Source organism: Littorina saxatilis, linkage group LG12 (genome assembly GCF_037325665.1).
Source record: "Littorina saxatilis isolate snail1 linkage group LG12, US_GU_Lsax_2.0, whole genome shotgun sequence".
NCBI classification, from domain to species: Eukaryota; Metazoa; Mollusca; class Gastropoda; order Littorinimorpha; family Littorinidae; genus Littorina; species Littorina saxatilis.
In genome coordinates this window covers 74081216-74106639 of record NC_090256.1, presented here as the reverse complement: position 1 = coordinate 74106639, position 25424 = coordinate 74081216, and the positions used below count along the sequence as shown (strand labels likewise).

At 42.6% G+C, this 25424-nt stretch overlaps 1 protein-coding gene and 2 long non-coding RNA genes across 3 annotated transcripts; 1 reads left to right on the top strand and 2 right to left on the bottom strand.

Annotated features, from left to right (window-relative positions):
* Positions 1-6241: 6241 nt before the first annotated feature.
* LOC138983353 (fatty acid desaturase 6-like) lies at positions 6242-8128 on the bottom strand. The gene is made up of 2 exons (XM_070356750.1): positions 6760-8128; positions 6242-6503 (listed from the first exon to the last, which is right to left on the bottom strand). Exons 1-2 carry the CDS (start codon positions 7683-7685, stop codon positions 6299-6301), a joined length of 1131 nt encoding a protein of 376 aa, XP_070212851.1. The 5' UTR covers positions 7686-8128; the 3' UTR covers positions 6242-6298.
* An 8147-nt stretch (positions 8129-16275) lies between these two features.
* Positions 16276-17539, top strand: LOC138982756 (uncharacterized). Its single transcript, XR_011460962.1, has 2 exons — positions 16276-16350; positions 16766-17539. It is a non-coding gene; the product is annotated as an uncharacterized lncRNA (long non-coding RNA).
* Positions 17540-17665: 126 nt separating this feature from the next.
* LOC138982755 (uncharacterized) lies at positions 17666-24517 on the bottom strand. The gene is made up of 3 exons (XR_011460961.1): positions 24323-24517; positions 18236-18372; positions 17666-17848 (listed from the first exon to the last, which is right to left on the bottom strand). It is a non-coding gene; the product is annotated as an uncharacterized lncRNA (long non-coding RNA).
* Between the last annotated feature and the right edge of the window lie 907 nt (positions 24518-25424).

Here is a 25424-nt window from a genome sequence, read left to right as displayed (position 1 = left end):
TGTGATAAATTGATGAGGTAAAACTAAAGGGGACTAGTGACTTTAAAAGAAAATTTAAATTCAAAGAAAAATTCTAAAAGTAACTCACTGGGAAAAAAAAAGAGTCCGGGTGTTGATGTTTGGGATGTGACCAAGCGGAAAGATGGTCTTATTCCATGTCAAACCCTGGACAGATCTGAGAGGAGAAGGGGTGTGCCTTTAACTACATATATATAGCTTACACACTCCGAGTTCTGAATATCGTGCATATTTTCCCTTGGGTCGATTTTGAAGTATTACTGAGCCTCTGTACAGTCCGTAGAATATCCCCAGTAATAAAAGTAACTTTTGATTCTGCTCTTTGGCTCCTTATGTTCTTTGTCTCGGTTAAATCGATTAATTCACCTCCGTCATGTGCTTTCCTTTATTTGGTGTTTAACGTCGTTTTCAACCGTTCAAGGTTATATCGCGACGGGGAAAAGGGGGGGGGGGGGGGGGATGGGATAGAGCCACTTGTTAATTGTTTCTTGTTCACAAAAGCACTAATCAAAAAATTGCTCCAGGGGCTTGCAACGTAGTACAATTATGACCTTACTGGGAGAATGCAAGTTTCCAGTACAAAGGACTTAACATTTCTTACATACTGCTTGACTAAAATCTTTACAAACATTGACTATATTCTATACAAGAAACACTTAACAAGGGTAAAAGGAGAAACAGAATCCGTCAGTCGCCTCTTCCGACATGCTGGGGAGCATCGGGTAAATTCTTCCCCCTAACCCGCGGGGGGTTCCGTCATGTGCAAAACAAATAATTTTAAAAAGTTCTTTTCAGAACAACATGAAATAAACATTAACAAATTCTGAGCAAACACTGAAGGGAGTAATGTCACGTGACTGTGACTATCATAGGGAAGACAACTCCTAGCACAACCATATTGTTTTACATATAACCATTTAGAAACGGCAAACTATTACAAAACACACAAATAGACCCCAAAAAATGAGCATGTGAAAGGTGAGCAAAGAGAAAAAAATATATAACTTATGCAACGTTCATTCAAAAACAGAGAGCAAAGGCTTCATGGATCTTTGGTTCAAATGCCTTTTTAGTGAGCAAACAAATACGAAAACGGATAGTTACTAAAGTAACTGTTATACTTAGTCAAAACGACAACAAAAACCTTAAATAATCATAACATTTTTTATCGTTACAAAAAAGGAATTTTCTTTGTTAAACTAATAGGGATTTCGAGTGTTTAATATCTTAATGATCTGTTAAACTGATTGCTACGTTTATGGAACAGCTAGAATATGTTGCACATAGAAATTTCAAAAAGAACTCAACCAATATTCATTTGTAATATCGACAGTCCGTTAAGAGGTAAATATTGCAAACAAAGTGACTAGTACGATACACAACCAAATAACCCTGGGTATCCTTCACTTATTAAGCCGAAGAAGAAAAGGAAAAAACGAGCCCTGAAGAACAAACAAGTCAAGAAGTGTTGCTACATATACCGCCTATTTCGTTGCGGGGAGGGAAGGGGGCCTGGTTAGGGGGTTCATTGGGTAAACATTTAACCACTCTCGATGGTGCTAAGTGCACTTGGGAAAAAACCTTTGGTCTTTTGGGTCAACAGGCTGATGTTCATATGTAAGAGTCTGCGCAGTGGGCCTGCTATTGGTAGTGGTAAACCCTCTAAACTATGCTGTCAAAATGAGACGAATCTGAACAATGCTGAAAAGAATCGCATTGCAGAAGTCATGTTTTTTTTGTGTGTTTTTTTCATGTCCAATTTGGGATGATTAACATTGAGAGCACAAACACAATACAAGAAAGACGCAGTTTCATGTTGACAGCAAAGTATCAAATGAATACAGCACAAAGAAGTTGGACAAGAAACACCTTGAGTTTACACAGTTCTTAAATCTTGGTTGTTAATCTTGGCCCCAGGTTATTGGGATCGTCAGTAATTGATCAGTCCTTTAGCCTTTGTCCAGCCTTGCTGAGATCTATACATAATGAGTCATGAAGTGTGGGTTTTAACTAGCTCGGAGTTTCTCTGAATGTAAAGCCACTTTCCTGGCCTTCTCAGAGCAATTGTACATGATGATTTAAAGTTTTGAGCGTGAAATGTCAAACTTACTGTACAAAAACAACAACACCCGTGTGCTAAGAACACCTTTTTACGCACGTGTATTGTATGGACAATACAAATTCGTGAAATTCCAAACTTACTGTACAAGAAACAACAACACCTGTTTGCTAAGAACACACTTCTCTGCACGTTTATTGCATGGACAATGAACATTGTTGTTTTATGTCGAATATCTTAAAGGACCATTACTCGTGAAAACAGTTCGGCTTGCCAGCTCAGATTTTGCCAGGTCGTTGGGACTTATTCATCAAGATTTTCGTTAATCATTCACTGAGACAGGTCCACTTTGAATATGTTTTATCTCTATGGTTCCTTCCCTTTGTTTTTTACGTTTTCTGATTCTAGAGTAGTCACCCTCGCTCCTCTGTTCGTTTGTTTTGGGTCGTGAGTTGTGACATCTGTAGTTATTCTTTCTGTTCTATCGCCTGTCTTCAGTTGTCTGCTTTGTTTCGCTTTCTTTGTTTCTGAAGAAGACCCTTGTGTCGAAACGTCGTAAATTGTAAGTTTCGCCGTCTTCGTTCACCCTGACGCGAGTACAATATTTTGTGGTCTGTTTATTTCTCGCTCTCACGCGCAGTCACCATTGTCGTACTGCTTTAATCATTCAGTCATTCAGTCTCGACCTGAAATTTGCCAATATTAAACTATTGTCAGTTTCCATTCTTCTCTCTGTTCTATTGTATGTCTTCTTCTTTTTTTCCGTTTTGTGTGTTGCCTGTAGAAGACCCTTGGGTTGAAACGTCGCCATTATTTGTTTGTATTCTTCGTTCACACGTGAGTACAGCATTTTTGGTCTTTTTTTATTTTTTTTATTCTCAGTTTGTCATTTAGTCTTGGTCCTAGCGCTCTCTGAGGTCGCCCATATTTAGTTTTGATTTTATGTTCCCGCTATATAATCATAAATATGGTCTTGTTCGCAGAGATAATAACACTCTTTTTTGTTTGTCATGAAATCTGGGTCCAAACACCTTGATGTCTTCTGATGATTACCATAGTTGTTGTTTTTTTAACTCGTTGGTGTCGCATACAATTACGAGCCATTTCGTTATTGTCCGGCTTCATCCAGACTGTCATCATAACACCAGTGTGTTGCCGGTTGGTACAGTGACAATTTAAGTAATCATTGTCATTTGAAGGGCAAGAGCTTCGTAATTCACGACGTTTTTTTCCATTGAAAAAAAAGGAATGGAACCTGGACTGAGGATTTATAAGATAACATGAAAATAAGTTTTACATGACTCACGGTCATTTTAACTTGCCATAATTTGAAGCTGCTATACTACACTTAAAGAAAGTGAAGAAAACTTGGAATTTTTGCAATCATCAGTGTCGATCACAAGCGCACAATGAATAATACTGTCAGAGAAAAAATACCGTCAGAGGAAAGTCAAATAGTTCATTCAAGCCCGTGTAATATATATATATACAATATATATTGGCCTAGTGGTAAGGCGTCCGCCCCGTGATCGGGAGGTCGTGGGTTCGAACCTCGGCCGGGTCATACTTAAGACTTTAAAATTGGCAATCTAGTGGCTGCTCCGCCTGGCGTCTGGCATTATGGGGTTAGTGCTAGGACTGGTTGGTCCGGTGTCAGAATAATGTGACTGGCTGAGACATGAAGCCTGTGCTGCGACTTCTGTCTTGTGTGTGGCGCACGTTATATGTCAAAGCAGCACCGCCCTGATATGGCTCTTCGTGGTCGGCTGGGCTCCCGTAAACCATCACAGATACGGTCAGGCTTTTACACACAGTACAAACACCCTTTCATTTAAACACTCACCGATTGGGAATATCCTTGGTGCCCTCCGTAAAGAGCGAACCATTTTCAAAGAATTTATTTTTGCGTGGTTTATCTTACCCTTAAGCCATCGTGAACCCGTGTGATCCAGTTTCCCTTTTTCACAATGTAGTCGTCAGTTAGTCATTTGAATGCAACTCGATGTGAGCTTATCTACAATAGCACGTTTTTATGCACGAAACAAACGGCTGTGGTTCACAAGAACTCTAGCGATGGCTTTTGACTGTTGAGAGGAACGGCGATGTGCATAAACCGTCGTCTGCTACGACCCTTGCGTGATCCTGCTTCCGGGCTTTTCTTTTTTTCAAACTTTCAAAACTTCGAATTGTACTGATCTTGTCTTGATGAAAAAGGAATTCTTTTATGATTAAAGAATGTTTGTGTAACAAGCTGTCAATTTATTATTTAGATTTTAAAAGTTAGGTCTAGCGCAAAAACGCACCACGGTCCAAAAACATTCTGATAATCATCGATCCACGGCTATCGTCAGTTTACATCGATAGAATGAGACCCGAAGGGAAGTAACTCATTTTTGACAATCTGCAAAATTAATTCTTTAAAAATTGCTCGCTCTTTACGTAGGACACCTAGGATGTTCCCCAGGGCCGGACTAGGCAAAGAGGAGGGGGGGTTGCCAGTGGTGGTCCAGGTCCCCTTGTGGGGGTCAGGGGGCTTCGCCCCCTGAAGCTGGAGGGTAGGTCATATTCTGAGATAGGAAAATGGTCGCTCCTTGCATGAAACGGCATAAAATAAACAATAATACATTTTTTTTTAAATAAGTGACTCGGTACATGTTTAGGCTAGGGGGGGGGGGGTTGCGCAAACCCCATAACCCCCCCCCCCCCCCCCCCCCCCCGGTAGTCCGGCCCTGTTCCCGTTTGGTGAGCGTTCAAATGGAAGGGTGTTTGTACTGTGTGTAAAAGCCTGACAGTATCTGTGATGGTTTACGGGAGGCTTACTGTCCGGGCGTGATTTCCGGTAAGTTGAATATTCATTTCATTTCATTTTCATTTTCATTACTTTATTGTCCCATCGCTGGGAAATTCGGGTCGCTTCCTCCCAGTGGAAAGCTAGCAGCAACGGAGTCGCGCTACCCAGGTGTCTGCGTGTTTAGGTGTATTCAGCCACCTGTACTTATGGCAGAATGACCAAGGTCTTTTACGTGCCATTGTGATGACACGGGGGTGGGACATGGCTTCCGTCTCTGGGTCTGCACATAAAGTTGACCCGTGTCCGTCCCGGCCCGAATTCGAACCTGCGACCTTTCACAAGTCCAGTGCTCTACCAACTGAGCTACCGGGCCGTCTAGCACCAAAACGAGGCGCCATTGTTGTAGAGAACCAAGTCCACGAAAATAAATTCTTTGAACATTTCTCACGCTCGACAGAAAGCAGCCAGGATGTTCCCGTTCGGTGAGCGTTCAAATGGAAGTATGCTCGTACTGTATGTAGACGCTCGGGGAGCTCTGTGATGGTTTACGGGAGGCTTACTGTGCCTTTAAGCAAAAACAAACAAAACAAACAAACCAAATACCAACACCCTGACTGCTTGCTGCGGTCAGCTGGATTTTTGGGAGATGAATTAATTTCTTTAAAAAACCACCAGTGACTTTTACGAAATAAATTCATAAAAAACTTCCCACTGTCCACAGAGAGCACCCAGGCTGTTTACTGTTGGTACGTGACCAAGTGGAAGGATGGTCTTATTCCAAACTGGCCAGATCTGAGACGGTAAGGAGTGTGCCTTTAACTTGTGAATCGATCCGTTTGCTGTGGGTGTGCGTGCGAGGGGGATTGGAACACGATTGCACGCTCGCACAGCTATGTTATTGGAATGGAGGCATACAAGACTGACGGTGTGGCACTGGGTATTCCCATTTCTTGATGAACTAAATCTAAATCCAAAGCCTATCTTTTATACGCCCACTAAGTTGCGAGATGGGCTGGGCATGAAAGGGGGGGGGGGGGGGGCACCTTGGACCAAGAAAGCTGGGTGTCAATCAGTGCCCAAGGTTTTTCTACTGTATGCCGATTGTATGCCGACGGAGAGTAAGGGGGTGGGGGCTTGGACCATGCAATCTAGGTGTCAATGCCAAAGGTTTTTTCTACTGTATGCCGATTGTATGCCGACGGAGAGTAAGGGGGTGGGGGCTTGGACCATGCAATTTAGGTGTCAATGCCAAAGGTTTTTTCTACTCTATGCAGACAAAGTGTGAGATAGGGGGAGGGGGCTTGGGCCATGTAAGATAGGTGTCAATGCCAACGGGTTTTCTACTGTATGCAGACAAAGTGTGAGATGGGGGGGGGGGGGGGGCTTGCACTGTGGGCCATGTAAGCTGGGAGTCAATGCTCAAGACCGTTCTACTGTATGCCGACGAAGTGCGAGATGGGCGGGGCTTGGACCATGAGCTGGGTGTACTTGTGCATGAAGACGCCCAGCCTCTCCACGTAGTCCGCCTCGTTGTAGGCCATCCCGTGTTCCTTCAGGTAGCGGCTCACCAGGGGCTTCACACGCAGACACTGCTGGTCCGACAGGCGCGGAAACAGGTGGTGTTCCACGTGGGCGCTGGAGAAAAACTAGGATCAGGATAGGAATTTATCACAAATGAATGAAAGATGCGTGTGTGTGTGTGTCAGTATTGGTGTGTTTGTACGAATAAGTGTGTGTATGTGTGTGTGTGCGTGCGCGCGCGTGTGTGTGTGTGTGTGTGTGTGTGTGTGTGTGTGTGTGTGCGTGCGTGCGTTAGTGCCGCGTGCGAGAGTGCGTACCTGCGTGCGTTAATGCATGCATGCGTGTCACGGTGTGTGTGTGTTCCCCGTACCTTATGATGCTGTGACCGAAGCAGAAGTCCAGCAGGGGGTTGCGCGACAGGTTGAGGACCCCGGTGGACATCTGATAGATCTTCTTCGGCTTGTCCTTCAGCGCGTACATGGCGAGGCCGATGTGCTGGAAGACGTTGACGTGGATGTACGGGATCGCCAGCACCGCTCGACTCACCAGCGTCAGCAGCACGGCCTGCAGGAAGCTGAACCCAGACACGTACACGAACAGGTAGAAGTTGATGGACAGTCCGAGCGAGGCAAGGGTGAGGAACGTCAAGAGCGACAGCCACTGCCCCCATTGCAACGCCACGCCGACGAAGGGAGTTATGACGGGGATGATGAGGGGGGCGAAGAAGAGGTAGAGGTAAGTGGGCACGGCGGGTGCCTTCCACGTGCTGGAATCGCCTTTCCCGATGATGTTGGTGTACGGGTGGTGCTCCTTTACGTGTATCGTCACCCCCGCCTCGGACGGGAAGGTGCCACACATGTCCGAGAAGAAGTACCCTAGCAGACGATTCAAGGGAGCTGACTGCACCGCGGCTCTGTGCGCGGCGAGGTGGGCTCCCTTGACGGCCAAAGTGTGATGGCAGCAGCCGAGCACAAAAATGCCGAACGCGCATACAGCTAGTGAGTCCGATTTCATAATGAAGAAGCTGGCCACTGCAGCGACCACAGCCCCCAGATGAATCATGCTGTCGATTCCGTACGATTCCCACCAGTTCATGCGCGCGATCTCTGCGTCCACTTGCTGTTTCAGTTCCAGGTAGCTGGGCAGTTCGTCAACTTTGACGTTATGATAGACGTCGCTTTCTCCATAATCTTGACGCGCTATTCTTTCGTCAGTTTTCGACGTCGACACGTCGTACTCACCGGGGGGAGCGGTTTTTGTTTTGCGAACTGACGAGTTTGTCTCTGAGGCTCCCATTTTTTTTATTTTTTACTGTTATGTTCTTTCACAACACACGCTGTGTTCCGCTTTCGATCTTGCCTACCAACCGTCGTCCGGTTCACAAGGTTCAAAGGCAGACAAATATTCACTCACCGGGACTTGTATTTTCACTGTGATCAACACGTCTGTGTGAAACTACACCACAATTTACAGCAGCCTGCAAGTCAATTCACAGCTCTCATTTATATAATTATGAGCTCGAACAGTGACGACTTTCAGGCCAGCGATCGAAGCCCAGCGGTCTGCCCTTGCGACCTGTAAACACTGTAACACCAAGGGGAACAACTCTAGTGAAACGACACACGGTGCACAAGCAGACTGATAGACCTTGGACTGTGCACTGCTGTTTCTCGGCCCACTTCCATCATCATTATAATCTGATTACGTCAGTGATCGCACTGGGTGTTCTGTAATCCGCTATTCAATAAAGGAAAACAAGAAGAATACACACAACAAAATCCGGTCACTTTATCAGCGAACAACCAATCAAACTGGGTTGCACTGAATAACCAGGCAATAATTTACAGTTTTTATGTAACTAGGCCGTCAAGCGGTGTGAGTGGGTGTGTGTGTGCGTGTGTGTTTTGCGGCTGGCAGTGTGTGTGTGTGTCAGTGCGTGCGTGTGTCATATATGTGTGTGTGTGTTTGAAAAGCCGGCTAAATAACCGAACTACCTAATACTGTCTCACACACACACACACACACACACACACACACACACACACACACACACACACATAATTATGATGCCTTAGACAAAATCCCATCTTAAAAGGGGGAGTCTTAAAATGTGGATAATTATACAGACCTTATAAACAGAAAGTCTGAGAAAACAAGGTGTTAAAAGGGAGAGAGTCTTAATTGGGGGGTCTTAAAAGGGGGGTTCCACTGTAGCAATGGTACACCAAGTATCAGGTCATGTACAACGCATTGCATGAAGAGCGATAACATTATAAGATGTTTGGTGGCTTGTTGACAGACCAGCTTTTTTGTTGGTCCAAGGGGACCATATCGTCTTTTGTTTCATCTTTATCGATCTTTATCCCCTCTCCATAACAACAAAAGATTATAAAAGCCACCAAACATCGTTTTTGTCATCGTTTTGGTTGTGCAACAAAATGCACAATAACCCACAGGGAGACGAATTTTTAGAATCAAACTCCGAGCCACAAAGCATCGTCACAGTAGCTCGAGATAACACGTCTGTTACGCGTGATTGTTCTGAAAGGTGACTATAACATGATTGTTCTGAAAGTCTACTATTTATTTCATCGTAATCATGTAAGCCCTCATACGTGATTGTTCTCGGAAAGCTTACTAATTTACATGATTGTTCTGAAACTCTACTAAAGGTAAACTTGCTTCACCCGTGAAATGTAGTCAGATATGGAACAACTGATATGTATAGGCCTACCCCTGCCCAACGAAGTGTGTTTGAGTTGATCCGTCTTCTGTGTGCGCGACAGCTTCAGATGTGTGTTTGAGTTGATCCGTCTCTCCACTCCCTTTTTACATTTAGTCAAGTTTTGACTAAATGTTTTAACATCGAGGGGGAATCGAAACGAGGGTCGTGGTGTATGTGCGTGTGTGTCTGTCTGTGTGTGTGTGTGTGTGTGTGTGTGTAGAGCGATTCAGACTAAACTACTGGACCGATCTTTATGAAATTTGACATGAGAGTTCCTGGGTATGAAATCCCCGAACGTTTTTTTCATTTTTTTGATAAATGTCTTTGATGACGTCATATCCGGCTTTTCGTGAAAGTTGAGGCGGCACTGTCACGCCCTCATTTTTCAACCAAATTGGTTGAAATTTTGGTCAAGTAATCTTCGACGAAGCCCGGACTTCGGTATTGCATTTCAGCTTGGTGGCTTAAAAATTAATTAATGACTTTGGTCATTAAAAATCGGAAAATTGTAAAAAAAAATAAAAATTTATAAAACGATCCAAATTTACGTTCATCTTATTCTCCATCATTTTCTAATTCCAAAAACATATAAATATGTTATATTTGGATTAAAAACAAGCTCTGAAAATTAAATATATAACAAGAAGAGCAAACGCTCGATCGAGTCACTTTCGCAGTTCTGAATATTATATGAGGCATCAGATGGACAGGAAGAAATTGCTATTCACAACACAATGAGTCACGTTCACATAAAATTTGAGCCCGGTCACTTTTATAGTTTCCGAGAAAAGCCCAACGTTAAGTTGTGTGTTGCCGAACAGAAAAGGCTAGTTATCTCCCTTGTTTTTCTGATAACGTTCGTAAAAGGCTACAGATGTAAATACTTTGATGTAAAGAATAATCCTACAAAGTTTCAATCACATCCGATGAACTTTGTCAAAGATATAAAATGTCTAATTTTTCCTTTGACGCTGACCTGTGACCTTGAAAAAGGTCAAAGGTCAACGAAACCATCGTTAAAGTGTAGAGGTCATTGGAGGTCACGACTAAACAAAATATGAGCCCGATCGCTTTGATAGTTTCCGAGAAAAGTCCAACGTTAAGGTGGTGTCTACGGACGGCCGGCCGGACGGCCGGCCGGACAGACTAACACTGACCGATTACATAGAGTCACTTTTTCTCAAGTGACTCAACAAAACGGATTAACAGTAGGTGACACGTTATCAGAGTGGGAGACACTAGATCTGTCTCTGAACTTACCGGGATACGGCTGCAAGATCGACACTGACTGCCGCGCTTTCGACAGCTCTTCCTCGCGTGGACATTGGAAACACGCTGTGCAGATCAAATTGTAGGAAATCTCCCTTTGGTATCTTCTTTATTTACTTTTCTGGAGCTTAGAAACCGAACAACATGAAATCGTCTTCCCCGGCGAATCGGCGAGGTGAGAACTGGACCACAATCCTTCGCGCGACCCCTGACCTGATCTTGACACCTGACCTGCCGTCTACATGCCAAACACGACACAAATCAGTCAACTGCTTGTACCCCTTCAAAACCCCCCACCACCCGTTTTCTTTGGATACACGCTTTAACTACACACATGCCGACACAATGTTGATCATTGCTTCAATAATTTGAAGATGGTGCTTGAAAATTAACCACGTGAAATGAGTATTTCGGTGTTTAGCCAAAAATGTTAAAGTTTCTACCACAGACATACACACATACATACATACATACGCACGCACGCACGCACAGACAGACAAAGTTTACCATCGCATAGGCTACACTTACGTGAGCCAACAAGAAATGTTTGTTCAAGGGAGATCATCTAAAGCTTTTTTTTAAATCTGTAAAATTGCATAGTGACATCCTCCAAAAATAAAATGTCTTAAGAATAAAGGTATCTACACGGGTTGTCTACCTATTTCTTGATAGCTTTGCTTTTAAGTATAACTTTTTTTCTCAGAATATTTTTTTTAATAAGTTTTATTCAAGGGAGGCAATAAAAAATATTTACAAAAATGTGTCCAATTGTGTGCTTACAAATATTAACATTTCTTGTAGCCCCAAGAAGTGTGTTTTGTCTTGTAACTATTGTGATTTGAGAGCTTTAGCACTGAATGCTTTGCATCCTAGTGTGAATAGCATTGTAAAGCTTGCCTCTTGCTAATTTAGAGCAGTAGAATAGAAAGCAGCCTACTCCACAATCTTCTTTCATATTCTGTGCATACTCCTTGACAAGAGAACCACGAGATTTGTTTTTATTCCGATGTTGCCTTTTCTATTCAATTAAATACTTAAATCCTACGTGCAACACAAACCTTTTTTGTGTTGGTTTGTTTGTTTATTTTTATATTTTGTAAGTATAGACCGTACTAGAGACCAGTCTTTCACCGCCGTATGATTGATCTGGAAATCTCCGCTAAGCAGTTCAATAACATAATTAGTACATGGCTAAAGCATTTTTGCTACTCCACTCAAAATATGTCTTAACTACGCACTCGTACTCTCTCCCTAACATAACACTTGTTCATGCAAAATTGTTTGCGGATCAGTAAAATTTGCGTGAAATATTGAATTGCGAATTTTTTTAAATTTTTGTTGTTGAAAATTACGTAATCTTCAAATTAGATGAGTGTTTACTGAAGCGATAAACTATTTATACAAGTTAATAAGAATGGTTTGTAAGATCAAATACAAACCAGCAATACAACTGCTGTCGATAGATTACCCCCCTTGACTTCTCTGTCTGTTGGGTCAAACTACGCCAGACATTTCTCTTCTAGTGGCTCCATAGCATGAGATAAAGGCTCCGAGGCAGAAACTGCTTCGTTCTGAACTTGAATACATCGGTTCCTCTCAGTTACATAGTCTTTTAATTCCTTCTGTCGTTTCAATGCAACAGGTAACCAAGCCTGTGAGTGTTGCATACAGTGTATCAAGTTCTGGTGTATTAGCGATCGAAAAGTTTACGAGGTAGTTGCAGAATCGATGTTTGTACGTACCTTTCTGGTCAGTTATCAGGAGATAAAAATTAAAAACAAATGACATGTATGCAACATAAGAGGCTAAAAGGCTAAGAAACTTGATGCCTCATCTGTCTCGGTTGCTAGTCTTCATCGTTCATACTCATAGCATATATAGCAATACCATTTGTTGTGTAGAATCAATATGTTATTTTTTCTGAAATAAAATATTCACGAAGAGGGTTCGATTCTGATCGAGTGAATATGTGTGTCAAAAGCTGAATAAAACAATGCGTTTGTCTTTGACTGGTGAAGTAGAGCTGAAGCTTTTTGTGCTGGATGTAAGCTTAGTTGGTTTTATCACACACACACACACACACACACACACACACACACACACACACACACACACACACACAACCCTGATGTTTGTCAAAAATGTTGCATGTTCCTGCTTCACAAATGCCTGCACAAAAGCACACGGATGTACACGTACCTACCTACATACCCGTGCAAACAATCTACCACTGCAACACCACAGCCCCACACATTTATCCAAAAGTTGTCTGAATATCAATACTGGCAATCTTGGTATTGAACGGGGAACTCTACTTTCATGGCGTATGTGGTCTAGGTCTCATTTTATACATGCTAAACCACAATTACAAAATAAAAAGCCACACATCGTGTAAGCTAATCGACTAAGCAAAAACCAGACACGCGAACAAACAAAAAACGAATACTTTGATTTTCAACAAACTTAATAACAGAGTTAGGTAAATAATTATGCCATGCAAGGAACATTTCTATTGAATTCGGTCGATGCTTAGATCTAGAAAAACACCAGCTCACTTTATGGGGATTTGAATAGTGCTGTTTCATGAGTTCCAGATCTAGACTGACAAGGTAGTAGAACATTTATTTTTAGCTTGCAAAATTAAACTTGCCCTGCAGTCACCTTAAGTCTGCTTTCCCTGCCACCGGGTGCAGCAGGTTGGCGGGGGGGGGGGGGGGGGGGGGGGGGGGGGCATAGAGTCGGCAAACTGGGAGTGGAACTTGACGAAATGTCACCTAGGGCCTAGTACGATAGCTTCTCTTCGGATTGACGTACAAACAGCGTCAGGGCCGCTTCAAACTTACATACGGATTACGATTCCTATCCCCAGTTTCTCATGTTGGTAACCACTGGCTATTTGTCAGATGTGTCATTCTCCCACATTTGAACGATGCTGTAGTGCGAGCCGGTCAAAATGCCCTTTAGTTGTCAAACCACGTTCTCTTTTTCCGCACAAACTGTTTTGCGTTCCGGACCGGAACACACTGAGGAGATGATCATTGACTATTTCTGATTGGACAATGATGCCAACGCCCACATGACCCTAGCTACAATGTCAAGGTCGGAAAGTCGTGAATACTGTAATCGACTTGAGAAATGTGCATACCGAATTAAGTAGATGTGCAACGCCAAGGCACTGCATACCCCAGCGAAAGACAAACCTCTCTCTCTCTCTCTCTCTCTCTCTCTCTCTCTCTCTCTCTCTCTCTCTCTCTCTCTTAAAATAAAAACTATTATCAAGCAGCTGGCAAAATATAACTGTACTCTCTGATTATATTGAAAAACATGATTATATATAATTCATGAAGGATTTTTTTTATACAAACACATATTTCCCTGTTATATATAATTTTCAAGCATTGCTAAAGAATCCTAATGCATCTTAAAATGTCTTATTGGTTGCTTGACATGTTAATTATGGTAAATATGTCATTTGTACTATTGTTAAACTTATCTTTTATTTCTTCTTGTTTGTTACCCCTCAATGGGCGAGGGCCGGATGAAAAGAAGCATGTATATGCTTATTCTGTCACCCTCGTAAAATAAATTTCAATTCAATTCAATTCAATTCTCTCTCTCAAACACACACACACACGAACACACACACACACACACATACCTCAAGTTACACACGTACAAAAATACACTCACTCACACGCACTCACTCACTCTCTCACACACACTTCATACACACAAAACACACCCCCATACGCACATATAGACAGACGGACATACACACCTTTACAAACAAACACACATACACACACACACATACACTTACGCACACGCACAAACACACTCCCACCCACCAACTCTCTCTCTCTCTCTTATACAAACAGACACACACACACACACATTGACTCACACAAATCTCATACACACAAAACACACACTTATACGCACATACACGGTTGGCCTAGTGGTAAGGCGTCCGCCCCGTGATCGGGAGGTCGTGGGTTAGATTCCAGGCCGGGTCATACCTAAGACTTTAAAATTGGCAATCTAGTGGCTGCTCCGCCTAGCGTCTGGCATTATGGGGTTAGTGCATGCTAGGACTGGTTGGTCCGGTGTCAGAATAATGTGACTGGGTGAGACATGAAACCTGTGCTGTGACTTCTGCCTTGTGTGTGGCGCACGTTATATCTCAAAGCAGCACCGCCCTGATAATTATGGCCCTTCGTGGTCGGCTGGGCGTTAAGCAAACAAACAAACAAACACGCAAATAGACAGACGGACACACACGCCTTTACAAACAAACACATATACACACTCATACACACACAAACATACACACAAACTCATGCACACACACATTCACACACACACACACACACTCTCTTTCTTCCTCTCTCTCTCAGTCTTTCTTACACACACACACACACACACACACACACACACACACACACACACACACACGTACACACGTACACACACACACGAGTACAGACTCACGCACGCGCACTAACACACAGACACACACACACTAACACCAACACATGTGCACAAAATGAACACACACACACACACACACACACACACCGCGCGAGAGAAAAAGACTACAGGGCCGGAGGCATGACGTCATGATGCATTAATTCAGTGACGTCAAAGACTTTTGACCGTGACGTAATCTTCTCACGCGAGCTTTATCCATAGTCTTGAACAACCACACACAAATAGACTTGGAAAGTACAGAATTTCTACCCGTCCAAAGCGGCCTTGGGTGGCGTTTGCTGAAAAAATGGGGGCGACTATTGCACCCACCGTATTTTTGTTAGTATGGTCCCAATTTTTGGTGAACTTCCATCTCCAACTGTAGCACGTAGCCGGGCACAAAGAATCCTTCTTTATCATGTATTATCGGTATGAAAATGCGTTCGTGGGATACCTCCAGCTTCGCTGGGAAAATACGGTGGGTGCAATAGTCGCCCCCATTTTTTCAGCAAACGCCACCCAAGGTCGTTTTGGACGGGTAGAAATTCCGTAGTTTCCAAGTCTATGGATAAAGCTCGCGTAAGAAGAATACGTCACGGTCGAAAGTCTTTGACGTCAATTAATGCATCATGACGTCATGCCTCCCTGAAGTCTTTCTCTCTCGCGCAGTGTGTGTGTGTGTGTTTGTGTTCATTTTGTGCACATGTGTTAGTGTTACTCTGTGTGTGTGTGTGTGTGTATTGGTGTGTGTGTGTGTGCGCACGCGTGCATGAGTCTGTACTCGTATGTGTGTGGTGTGTGTGTGTATATTTGTGTGTATGGGTGTGTGTGTGTGTGTGTGTGCGCACGCGTGCATGAGTCTGTACTCGTGTGTGTGTGTGGGCATAAGTGTATGTGTGTGCGTGTATGTGTGTTTGTTTGTAAAGGTGGGTATGTCCGTCTGTCCATATGTGCGTATGGGTGTGTGTTTTGTGTGTATGATGTTTTTTGTGAGAGAGTGAGTGAGTGCGTGTTAGTGAGTGTGTATGTGTGTGACTTGGGGTGTGTGTGTGTGTGTGCGTGTGTGTGTGTGCGTGGGTGTGCGTGCGTGGGTGTGTGTGTGTGTGTGTGTTTGAGAGAGAGAGTGTGTGTGTGTGAATGTGTGTGTGCATGAGTTTGTGTGTATGTTTGTGTGTGTATGAGTGTGTATATGTGTTTGTTTGTAAAGGTGTGTCCGTCTGTCTATGTGCGTATTTGTTTGTTTGTTTGCTTAACGCCCAGCCGACCACGAAGGGCCATAATTATCAGGGCGGTGCTGCTTTGAGATATGACGTGCGCCACACACAAGGCAGAAGTCGCAGCCCAGGCTTCATGTCTCACCCAGTCACATTATTCTGACACCGGACCAACCAGTCCTAGCATGCACCATAGACCTATATCAGACCTATATTAGTTATGCCTCTATCAGCGGTTTCAGAAGACATGTCACCAAGAAGCACAACAAGCCACATTTGAAAGGTAAGACTCCATCTGCGCGTGTGCGTGTGTGTTTCATAATTATTATCATAATAATATATATATATCTAGTCTAACTGAAACACCTACCCTAATAAAATAAAAATGTAAGTTATTATAGTATTAGCCTACATGGAATACCAACATACCAATCACAGTAAAACCGTGTTATCAGTGGACCTTGAAGCCCAACAGATTAATGCATCTCCTGAAAGCAGTGAAGTAGGAATTTGTGAATGGGGATTTCTGTTATAGTAGACATCTGTTTGGGAACCTGCATACTATGATACTTACAAAACATGTTCATTTTAGTTTGTACATGATGAGCAGTAAACATGAATTGTGCTGTGTATTATCCTGATGTTGAAATTTACCCGATTGCATTCATTAAGTTGTACGTTATCATTCTCTGTTTCAGCCAGTGAGCATTGAATTGACAACGGTGACGCCCAGTCTGATGCAGTTGCAGTTTTAGACGGACTGGTTGAGGGAGACTGCTGTAATGTTGAGAGGAACACCCGCCTAAGCAATACAACCTTCAGAGACCTGCTCATCAACGCTATTAAAAGGATTGAAGAGGATGCCTATATTAATATCTTCAGAGAAATCATCTCTTACTGCCATAGCGGCAAGTATCGTCTCAAGAGATGGCAATGTGGATGAGATGATGAAACATTTAAGACTTTATAAGCTTCACTCATGCGTCAATAATAAAGATGCAGGGTGCACAGATGTGGACAAGGTACCATGAACTTATGAATGATATTCCTTAGGTTCAGGACTGAAGGTATTCATGTTGTCACTTTATGCAGCATGTGCATCTGGTAGACATAGCTTGAATCAGTATTCAGATGGCTAGCATGTTTTGGACATATTTGGCAGTCCATACTGATCTCTTTTCTCAGTACTTTCAGTGTATGGGTACAGGTGAACTGATGTGTGGAGTGCAAGCATTTATATTTTGGAACTGAACTGGTTATGTTGTCCTGTCAAACTCTGTGAAAAGTCCAGAAGCAGAATAATGGTTTTCTTTTCCATTGTCATGTGCATTTTTGGTACTGCAAATATTCTGATGCTTGTGTGAATTTTAAACTGTGCTCATATGCATAGTGACGTATACTTCATTCATTGTGACTGCATTCATCTGCCTGCTCTTTGTTTTTTTGTGTGTGAATAAATTAGTTTCCTGTCATACAGTGTTATCAAGTTTTGGTATGAAGGTGATGATGCGTGCTTTCTTTTCTATCACCTCTCCCTATTTTAGTGTTTGTTTGTTTTGTTGCATACACAATAAATAAGAACAAAGCAAAGAATCAAAAATTTTTTGAGTAATTTTTATTAAACACAACACCTGTCATCAGTTAAACTAAGTTAATCTTTAAAATCTTCGGTTCCTGATGAATCGGGATCAACAGTTAGCTCCGCACACATCGGCCCAGGGCAGTCCTCAATCAGAAAATCACCCCACTATCAAGGTTCTGCTGGAGCACCCTCGTCAAGCCTGACAAATAAAAAGAAAATGTAGTCATTTAATCTAACTTGATATTTCCAACAACAAGAACATTAGTAGCCTTGGAAATGTGTTCATAGAAAGACTAGTAGGTCCTTTCAAGGCAAAAACTGAAAAAGGCTCTGCCTTGTGAACATTTATTTGGCCCTGTTGTCATTGTGTTATGTTATTATACATGTATGGCTTTGCTTTTAACTCTGTCTCACAGTTGGGAACAGGAGAAATATGTAGTTAGTCCCTCCTTTTTGCATTTCCCTTCACAAATCATAAATCCAGGCTAGAGTACTTGACATACCTAAATTCGGTCATCCCTTCTACATTCAAAACTGCTGACAATATAGTGTATTATTTTAAATTTAAATTATGAAAAATACTTACTGGATCTGAGTACAAAACTGCAACAACTTGTCTTCCTCAGTCTTCATATTCCTTTCTTCAGCATTCTTTCTGCATGCTGCACCCTGTTTGGATCTCGATCCTTTCCGAGGGATTCCAACACGTTTCCACCGCCCCATCTGGAAGATCATTAAAATAATGACAACATAAACATATTACAAATGCCCCTACATAAATAACCAATTACATGTGTTTCTGATTCCTTGTTGCAACACTCTTTGCAAACAATAATTATTATTATAAGTATAAAATTAACAGCTGACCACTAACAAACAAAAAAAATGTATATGCTTTGACTTTAAGGTAACTGTAAATCTGTTAAATTATCATTATTATATGAAATTAAAGTCAGATAAGCAGCAGTACAGATATGACACATGTACAGATGAATTGTACAGGAAAAACCCTTTCTTTTCATATATGACATGACATATTTTATGATTTATTTGACTCTTTGATTGTCGGTAGAGTCATGCAGCAATAGCTCTTAGACTGGGACTGAAATTCTGTTATCATCTGCAAATATGTCCAAATATCCCAACTTTAATGCAATGATTTAATTAAAGTAAGAAAAAGAAAGGAAAAATGGATGCACCTTGCTTTCAAAAACATAATCATTAGGCCTAAAAAAAAAATAGGTGTGGTTACGGTAACCCGACCTACCCTATTTTTAGGGGCCGATCCTATAACTTTTTATTACATTTGTCAAAAAAAAAAATTAAAAAAAAAGAAAAAACGAGTGCAAAAAACGCAATGAAAGCGAAAGCGCCCGTGTCGCACACTTATTTCCCTGTCAAGTAGGTTTAATTTGTACACATTAGAAAAAAAAGTTAAAAAAAAGAAAAAGTGATTGCCTACCTACCTACCCTATTTTTTTTGGCTATGTTACCGTAACCACACCTATTTTTTTTTTGGCCTTAACACCATTACATTTTTTCTGAAATTTTCTGAATTTTTCTGTTGAAGATATTGATTGCAAAACTTTTGGAAATTAGCAAAAAAAGACGCATTTTCGAGACTTCCCTGCTGAAAACATTTTAATTCTGAGACTTGAGCAGACTTTTTAGTATAAATCGTGGACTTCATGTTTACAAAGTTCGCCGCCATGCATTACTATCATCAACAATTAAATTACAACACACACAGGGCAGCTTTAAAATCAAATGCTTCTTTTTATGTATTTTTCTTGACACAAAATGCAACTTTTGCACATCGGACTTTGAAACTTTTCGGCCCTGTTGAATACTTTCACGGGACACCGTTTTCAGTTTTACTTTCAACAATAACAATTAAGTAGATGTGTACTGCCGGGCAGTACATACCCCAAGCGAAGTCGTCCATCTGTGTGTACATGATTCTCTCTCTCTCTCTCTCTCTCTCTCTCTCTCTCTCTCTCTCTCTCTCTCTCTCTCTCTCTCTCTCTCTCTCTCTCTCTCTGTCTTAAAATGTGTCATCGATGACGTGTTTTCATACTTGCTAATGCGGCAGGCTAATCATGACGTCAAATTGAAACTTCTTGAAGTCTCTCAGAAAGGGACATGAAAACCATGTGGGGGTTACTGGTTTGGGCTGAAAAAAAACCCAACTCCACCTAAAATTCAAGCGCCTATGGGGCTGAATTATGCAGCATAAATTGTGAAACATCAGGATATCTCACACTTTCAATTCTGCCATCATGTCAAATCTGACAACAAACCTACCCACAAAATGTCATAAATATCGGTGTAGAATTGAGACTTAACGGTTTTTAACTGCCAAAAATAAGTTTTTTTGACTGGAATAGTTTGTCTTGAAATTCAGTTTGGGACAACGGAGCCACCCACTAAATTTCAAAAAGATAGGTGAAAATTTAAATGTAACGGTTTTCAACTGCCAAAATTATGTTTTTCTTCTGGAAAAGTATGGAGTGAAAATCAGTTGGGGACAACGAACCTACCCACAAAATTTCATAAATATCGATGAAGAATTGAGATTTAACGGTTTTTAACTGCCAAAAATAAGGTTTTTTGTCTGGAAAAGTATGTCTTAAAATTCAGTTTGGGACAACGGACCCACCCACTAAATTTCATAAAGATAGGTGAAGAATTGAAATTTACCGTTTTTTAACTGCCAAAATTATGTCTTTCTTCTGGAAAAGTATAGAGTGAAAATCAGTTGGGGACAACGAACCTACCCACAAAATTTCATAAATATCGGTGAAGAATTGAATTTTAACGGTTTTTAACTGCCAAAATTATGTTTTTCTTCTGGAAAAGTATGGAGTGAAAATAAGTTGGGGACAACAAACCTACCTTTAAAATTTCATAAGAATCAGTGAAGAAATAGGATTTAACGATTTTTTAACGGCCTTTAAATCATTGGTGATGTCATCATAACCCAGTCGTTGTAGTTGTCGTCGTAGTTGTTGGTGTTGTTGTTGTCATGTTCGTTGTCGTGATTGTTGTTGTTCTCGTGTTGTTGTTTTTGTTGTTGTTGTTGTTGTTGTTGTTGTTGTTGTTGTTGTTGTTGTTGTTGTTGTTGTTGTTGTTGTCGTCGTCGTCGTCGATGTCATTTGTTGTTGTTGTTATCGTCGTCGTCGTCGTCATCGTCGTCGTTGTCAGAGGTTATTTCTAAAGATTTCATTGATAGTCTTTGTTCTCGTCACCAAGACTTGCTAAGAACAAGCTTGGAACAGCAAGAGTTCCAAGAACAAGATTAGAACAACTCATTACATCATTACCAGTACGTCATTTGTATTTAGAACACACTTTAGAAAAAAACTCTTCAGCTACAAACCAGTCACCCTCACATGGCGGAGGTGTTTGTCTAAACCACTTACTGAAATGTTTTGAGGTTTAATGACCATACACATGTTGAACCGGTGAGTGTCTTCCGCTGCTTAATTCGCAAATAACTATTTTATTAAAGTCCGCTTGAAACGCTCAAAGATGAAATTCCATGTTAAAAAGTGACAAAAGTTTCACATTTTCCCGTTGTAACAGCTTCCGATGATATTATATGAAAATTCTGATCCTCTGAGAGGATTCCCCGAAACAAAATCAGTTTGTACGCCTAATTTTAATAGAATTGTCCAAACAGTGTCGCTAATATTGTGCTAAAAGATGAATTCTAGAACAATGTCCAGACAGACACCACTTGGCCAAAAAAATTTCAGTGCTGGGAGATGAAAAAAAAAACTACCTCGCTACGCGCGGGCTTTGCCCGCGCTCCGCTTGGATAATAAATTAAGTAGATGTGCAACGCCAAGGCACTGCATACCCCAGCGAAAGACAAACCTCTCTCTCTCTCTCTCTCTCTCTCTCTCTCTCTCTCTCTCTCTCTCTCTCTCTCTCTCTCTCTCTCTCTCTCTCAAACACACACACACACGAACACACACACACACACACACACACACACACACACACACACACACCCAAGTTACACACGTACACACGTACACACATACACACTCACTCACACGCACTCACTCACTCTCTCACACACACTTCACTGTACACACAAAACACACCCCCATACGCACATATCGACAGACCGACATACACACCTTTACAAACAAACACACATACAAACAATCATACACTTACGCACACGCACAAACACAAACCAACCCTCCCACTCTCTCTCTCTCTCTTTCTCTCTCTCTTTATCTCTTATACAAACGGACACACACCCACACAAACACACACACACACACACATGTACATACGCACGCATGTACGCACGCACACACCCACAGACACACACACACACAGACACACACACACACACACACACACACACACACATTGACTCACACAAATCTCATACATATAAAACACACACTCATACGCACATACACGGTTGGCCCAGTGGTAAGGCGTCCGCCCCGTGATCGGGAGCTCGTGGGTTAGAACCCAGGCCGGGTCATACCTAAGACTTTAAAATTGGCAATCTAGTGGGTGCTCCGCCTGGCGGCTGGCATTATGGGGTTAGTGCATGCTAGGACTGGTTGGTCCGGTGTCAGAATAATGTGACAGGGTGAGACATGAAGCCTGTGCTGCGACTTCTGCCTTTTGTGTGGCGCACGTTATATCTCAAAGCAGCACCGCCCTGATAATTATGGAAACAAACAAACAAATACGCACATAGACAGACGGACACACACACCTTTACAAACAAACACATATACACACTCATACACACACAAACATACACACAAACTCATGCACACACAAATTCACACACACACACACTCCGGTTGGTCCGGTATCAGAATAATGTGACTGAGTGAGACATGAGCCTGTGCTGCGACTTCTGTCTTGTGTGTGGCGCACGTTATATGTCAAAGCAGCACCGCCCTGATATGGCCCTTCGTGGTCGGCTGGGCGTTAAGCAAACAAACAAACAAACACCCACACACACACACACACACACACACACACACTGTACATACGCACGCACACACACACACACACACACACACACACACACACACACACACACACACACACACACACACACACATTGACTCACACAAATCCCATACACACATAACACACACTTATACGCACATAGACCGGCACGGTTGGCCTAGTGGTAAGGCGTCCGCCCCGTGATCGGGAGGTCGTGGGTTCGAACCCCGGCCGGGTCATACCTAAGACTTTAAAATTAGCAATCTAGTGGCTGCTCCGCCTGGCGTCTGGAATTATGGGGTTAGTGCTAGGACTGAAATTTGTCCGGTGTCAGAATAATGTGACTGGGTGAGACATGAAGCCTGTGCTGCGACTTCTGTCTTGTGTGTGGCGCACGTTATATGTCAAAGCAGCACCGCCCTGATATGGCCCTTCGTGGTCGGCTGGGCGTTGAGCAAACAAACAAACAAATACGCACATAGACAGTCGGACACACACACCTTTACAAACAAACACATATACACACTCATACACACACAAACATACACACAAACTCATGCACACACACATTCACACATACACACCCACACACACACACTCTCTCTCTCAAACACACACACACACACACACACACACCAAGTCTCACACACACAAACACACTCACTCACACACACACACAAACACACTCACTCACACGCACGCACTCACTCTCCAACAAAAAACTTCATACACACAAAACACACACCCATACGCACATATGGACAGACGGACATGCACACCTTTACAAACAAACACACATACACGCACACGCATACACTTATGCCCAAACACACACACTTACACACACACATACAGACTCATGCACGCGTGCGCACGCACACACAAATACACACACACCACACACATACGAGTACAGACTCATGCACGCATGCGCGCGCGCACACACACACACACACACATACACACCCACACACACACACACACACACACACACAGTAACACTAACACATGTGCACAAAATGAACACAAACACACACACTGCGCGAGAGAGAAAGACTACAGGGAGGCATGACGTCATGATGCATTAATTGACGTCAAAGACTTTCGACCGTGACGTATTCTTCTTACGCGAGCTTTATCCATAGACTTGGAAACTACGGAATTTCTACCCGTCCAAAGCGGCCTGGGGTGGCGTTTGCTGAAAAAATGGGGGCGCCTATTTTACCCACCGTATTTTTGTTAGTATGGTCCCCATTTTTGGTGAACTTCCATCTCCAACTGTAGCACGTAGCCGGGCACAACGAATCCTTCTTTATCATGTATTATTCGGTGTGCACATTTCTCAAATCGATTACAGTATAGCGTTCACGGGATACCTCCAGCTTCGCTGGGACTAGCGTAAATCAATTAAAATTTCGAAATTAGTTTTATTACTTACAAAGTTAGTGAATGCTTGCCCCTCTGCCGATTTTTAAAAAATCCACAATGAATGATTTCATCATAAAAATGGAACCATCGCGTGTTGGTCACTTGGTGCATGAAAACGCCATTTTTTCTCAAAGCCGTGACCGGCGGGGTAACCGACTGCCAACTTCGATGCTAACTCACGTCGGTTTTCATGAGTTGAATGACAAAAAGAAAACACAAATTTGGACTCCTGATAAATATAAACACTCACCTTGAACAAGAGATGTCGAATTCCCAGTGAAAACGCAGTAAACAGAAATAAACTGGACGGTAAATTCCCATGCGCATAGTCTGTGACCTCTGGCACTAGTCAGCTGACGCGTCTCGCGCATCGCCGTAGGCACACATTTTGCGTGAGGCGGCGGAGTTTCCTATCCCTCTAAATATAGGTCCCTGCATGCACTAACCCCATAGTGCCAGACGCCAGGCGGAGCAGCCACTAGATTGCCAATTTTAAAGTCTTAGGTATGACCTGGCCGGGGTTCTAACCCACGATCTCCCGATCACGGGGCGGACGCCTTACCACTAGGCCAACCGTGTATACATGTGCGTATGAGTGTGTGTTTTGTGTGTATGAGATTTGTGTGAGTCAATGTGTGTGTGTGTGTGTGTGTCTGTTTCTGTGTGTCTGTGGGTGTGTGCGTGCGTACATGCGTGCGTATGTACATGTGTGTGTGTGGGTGTGTGTGTGTGGGTGTGTGTCTGTTTGTATAAGAGAGAAAGAGAGAGAGAAAGAGAGAGAGAGAGTGGGTGAGTGGGTGTGTGTTTGTGCGTGTGTGTAAGTGTATGTGTGGGTGTATGTGTGTTTGTTTGTAAAGGTGTGTATGTCCGTCTGTCTATATGTGCGTATGGGGGTGTGTTTTGTGTGTATGAGGTGTGTGTGAGAGAGTGAGTGAGTGCGTGTGAGTGAGTGTGTATGTGTGTACGTGTGTAACTTGGGGTATGTGTGTGTGTGTGTGTGTGTGTGTGTGTTCGTGTGTGTGTGTGTTTGCGAGAGAGAGAGAGAGAGAGAGAGAGAGAGAGAGAGAGAGAGAGAGAGACAGACAGACAGAGAGAGAGAGAGAGAGAGAGACAGACAGAGAGAGGTGTGTCTTTCGCTGGGGTATGCAGTGCCTTGGCGTTGCACATCTACTTAATTCCTTGTTCCCCCCCTCTCGATTCCTTTTTTCGCCACATATATATTGTCGTGTGAGGGGGTAGATGCGTGTACTGGCTGATTTTTTTTTTTTTTACTTCGGTCAGATACAGATGATTGGAAAAAAAACTTGTCATGGATTTCAGAATTTAATAGATCTGTTCGAAGTTTTTACGGG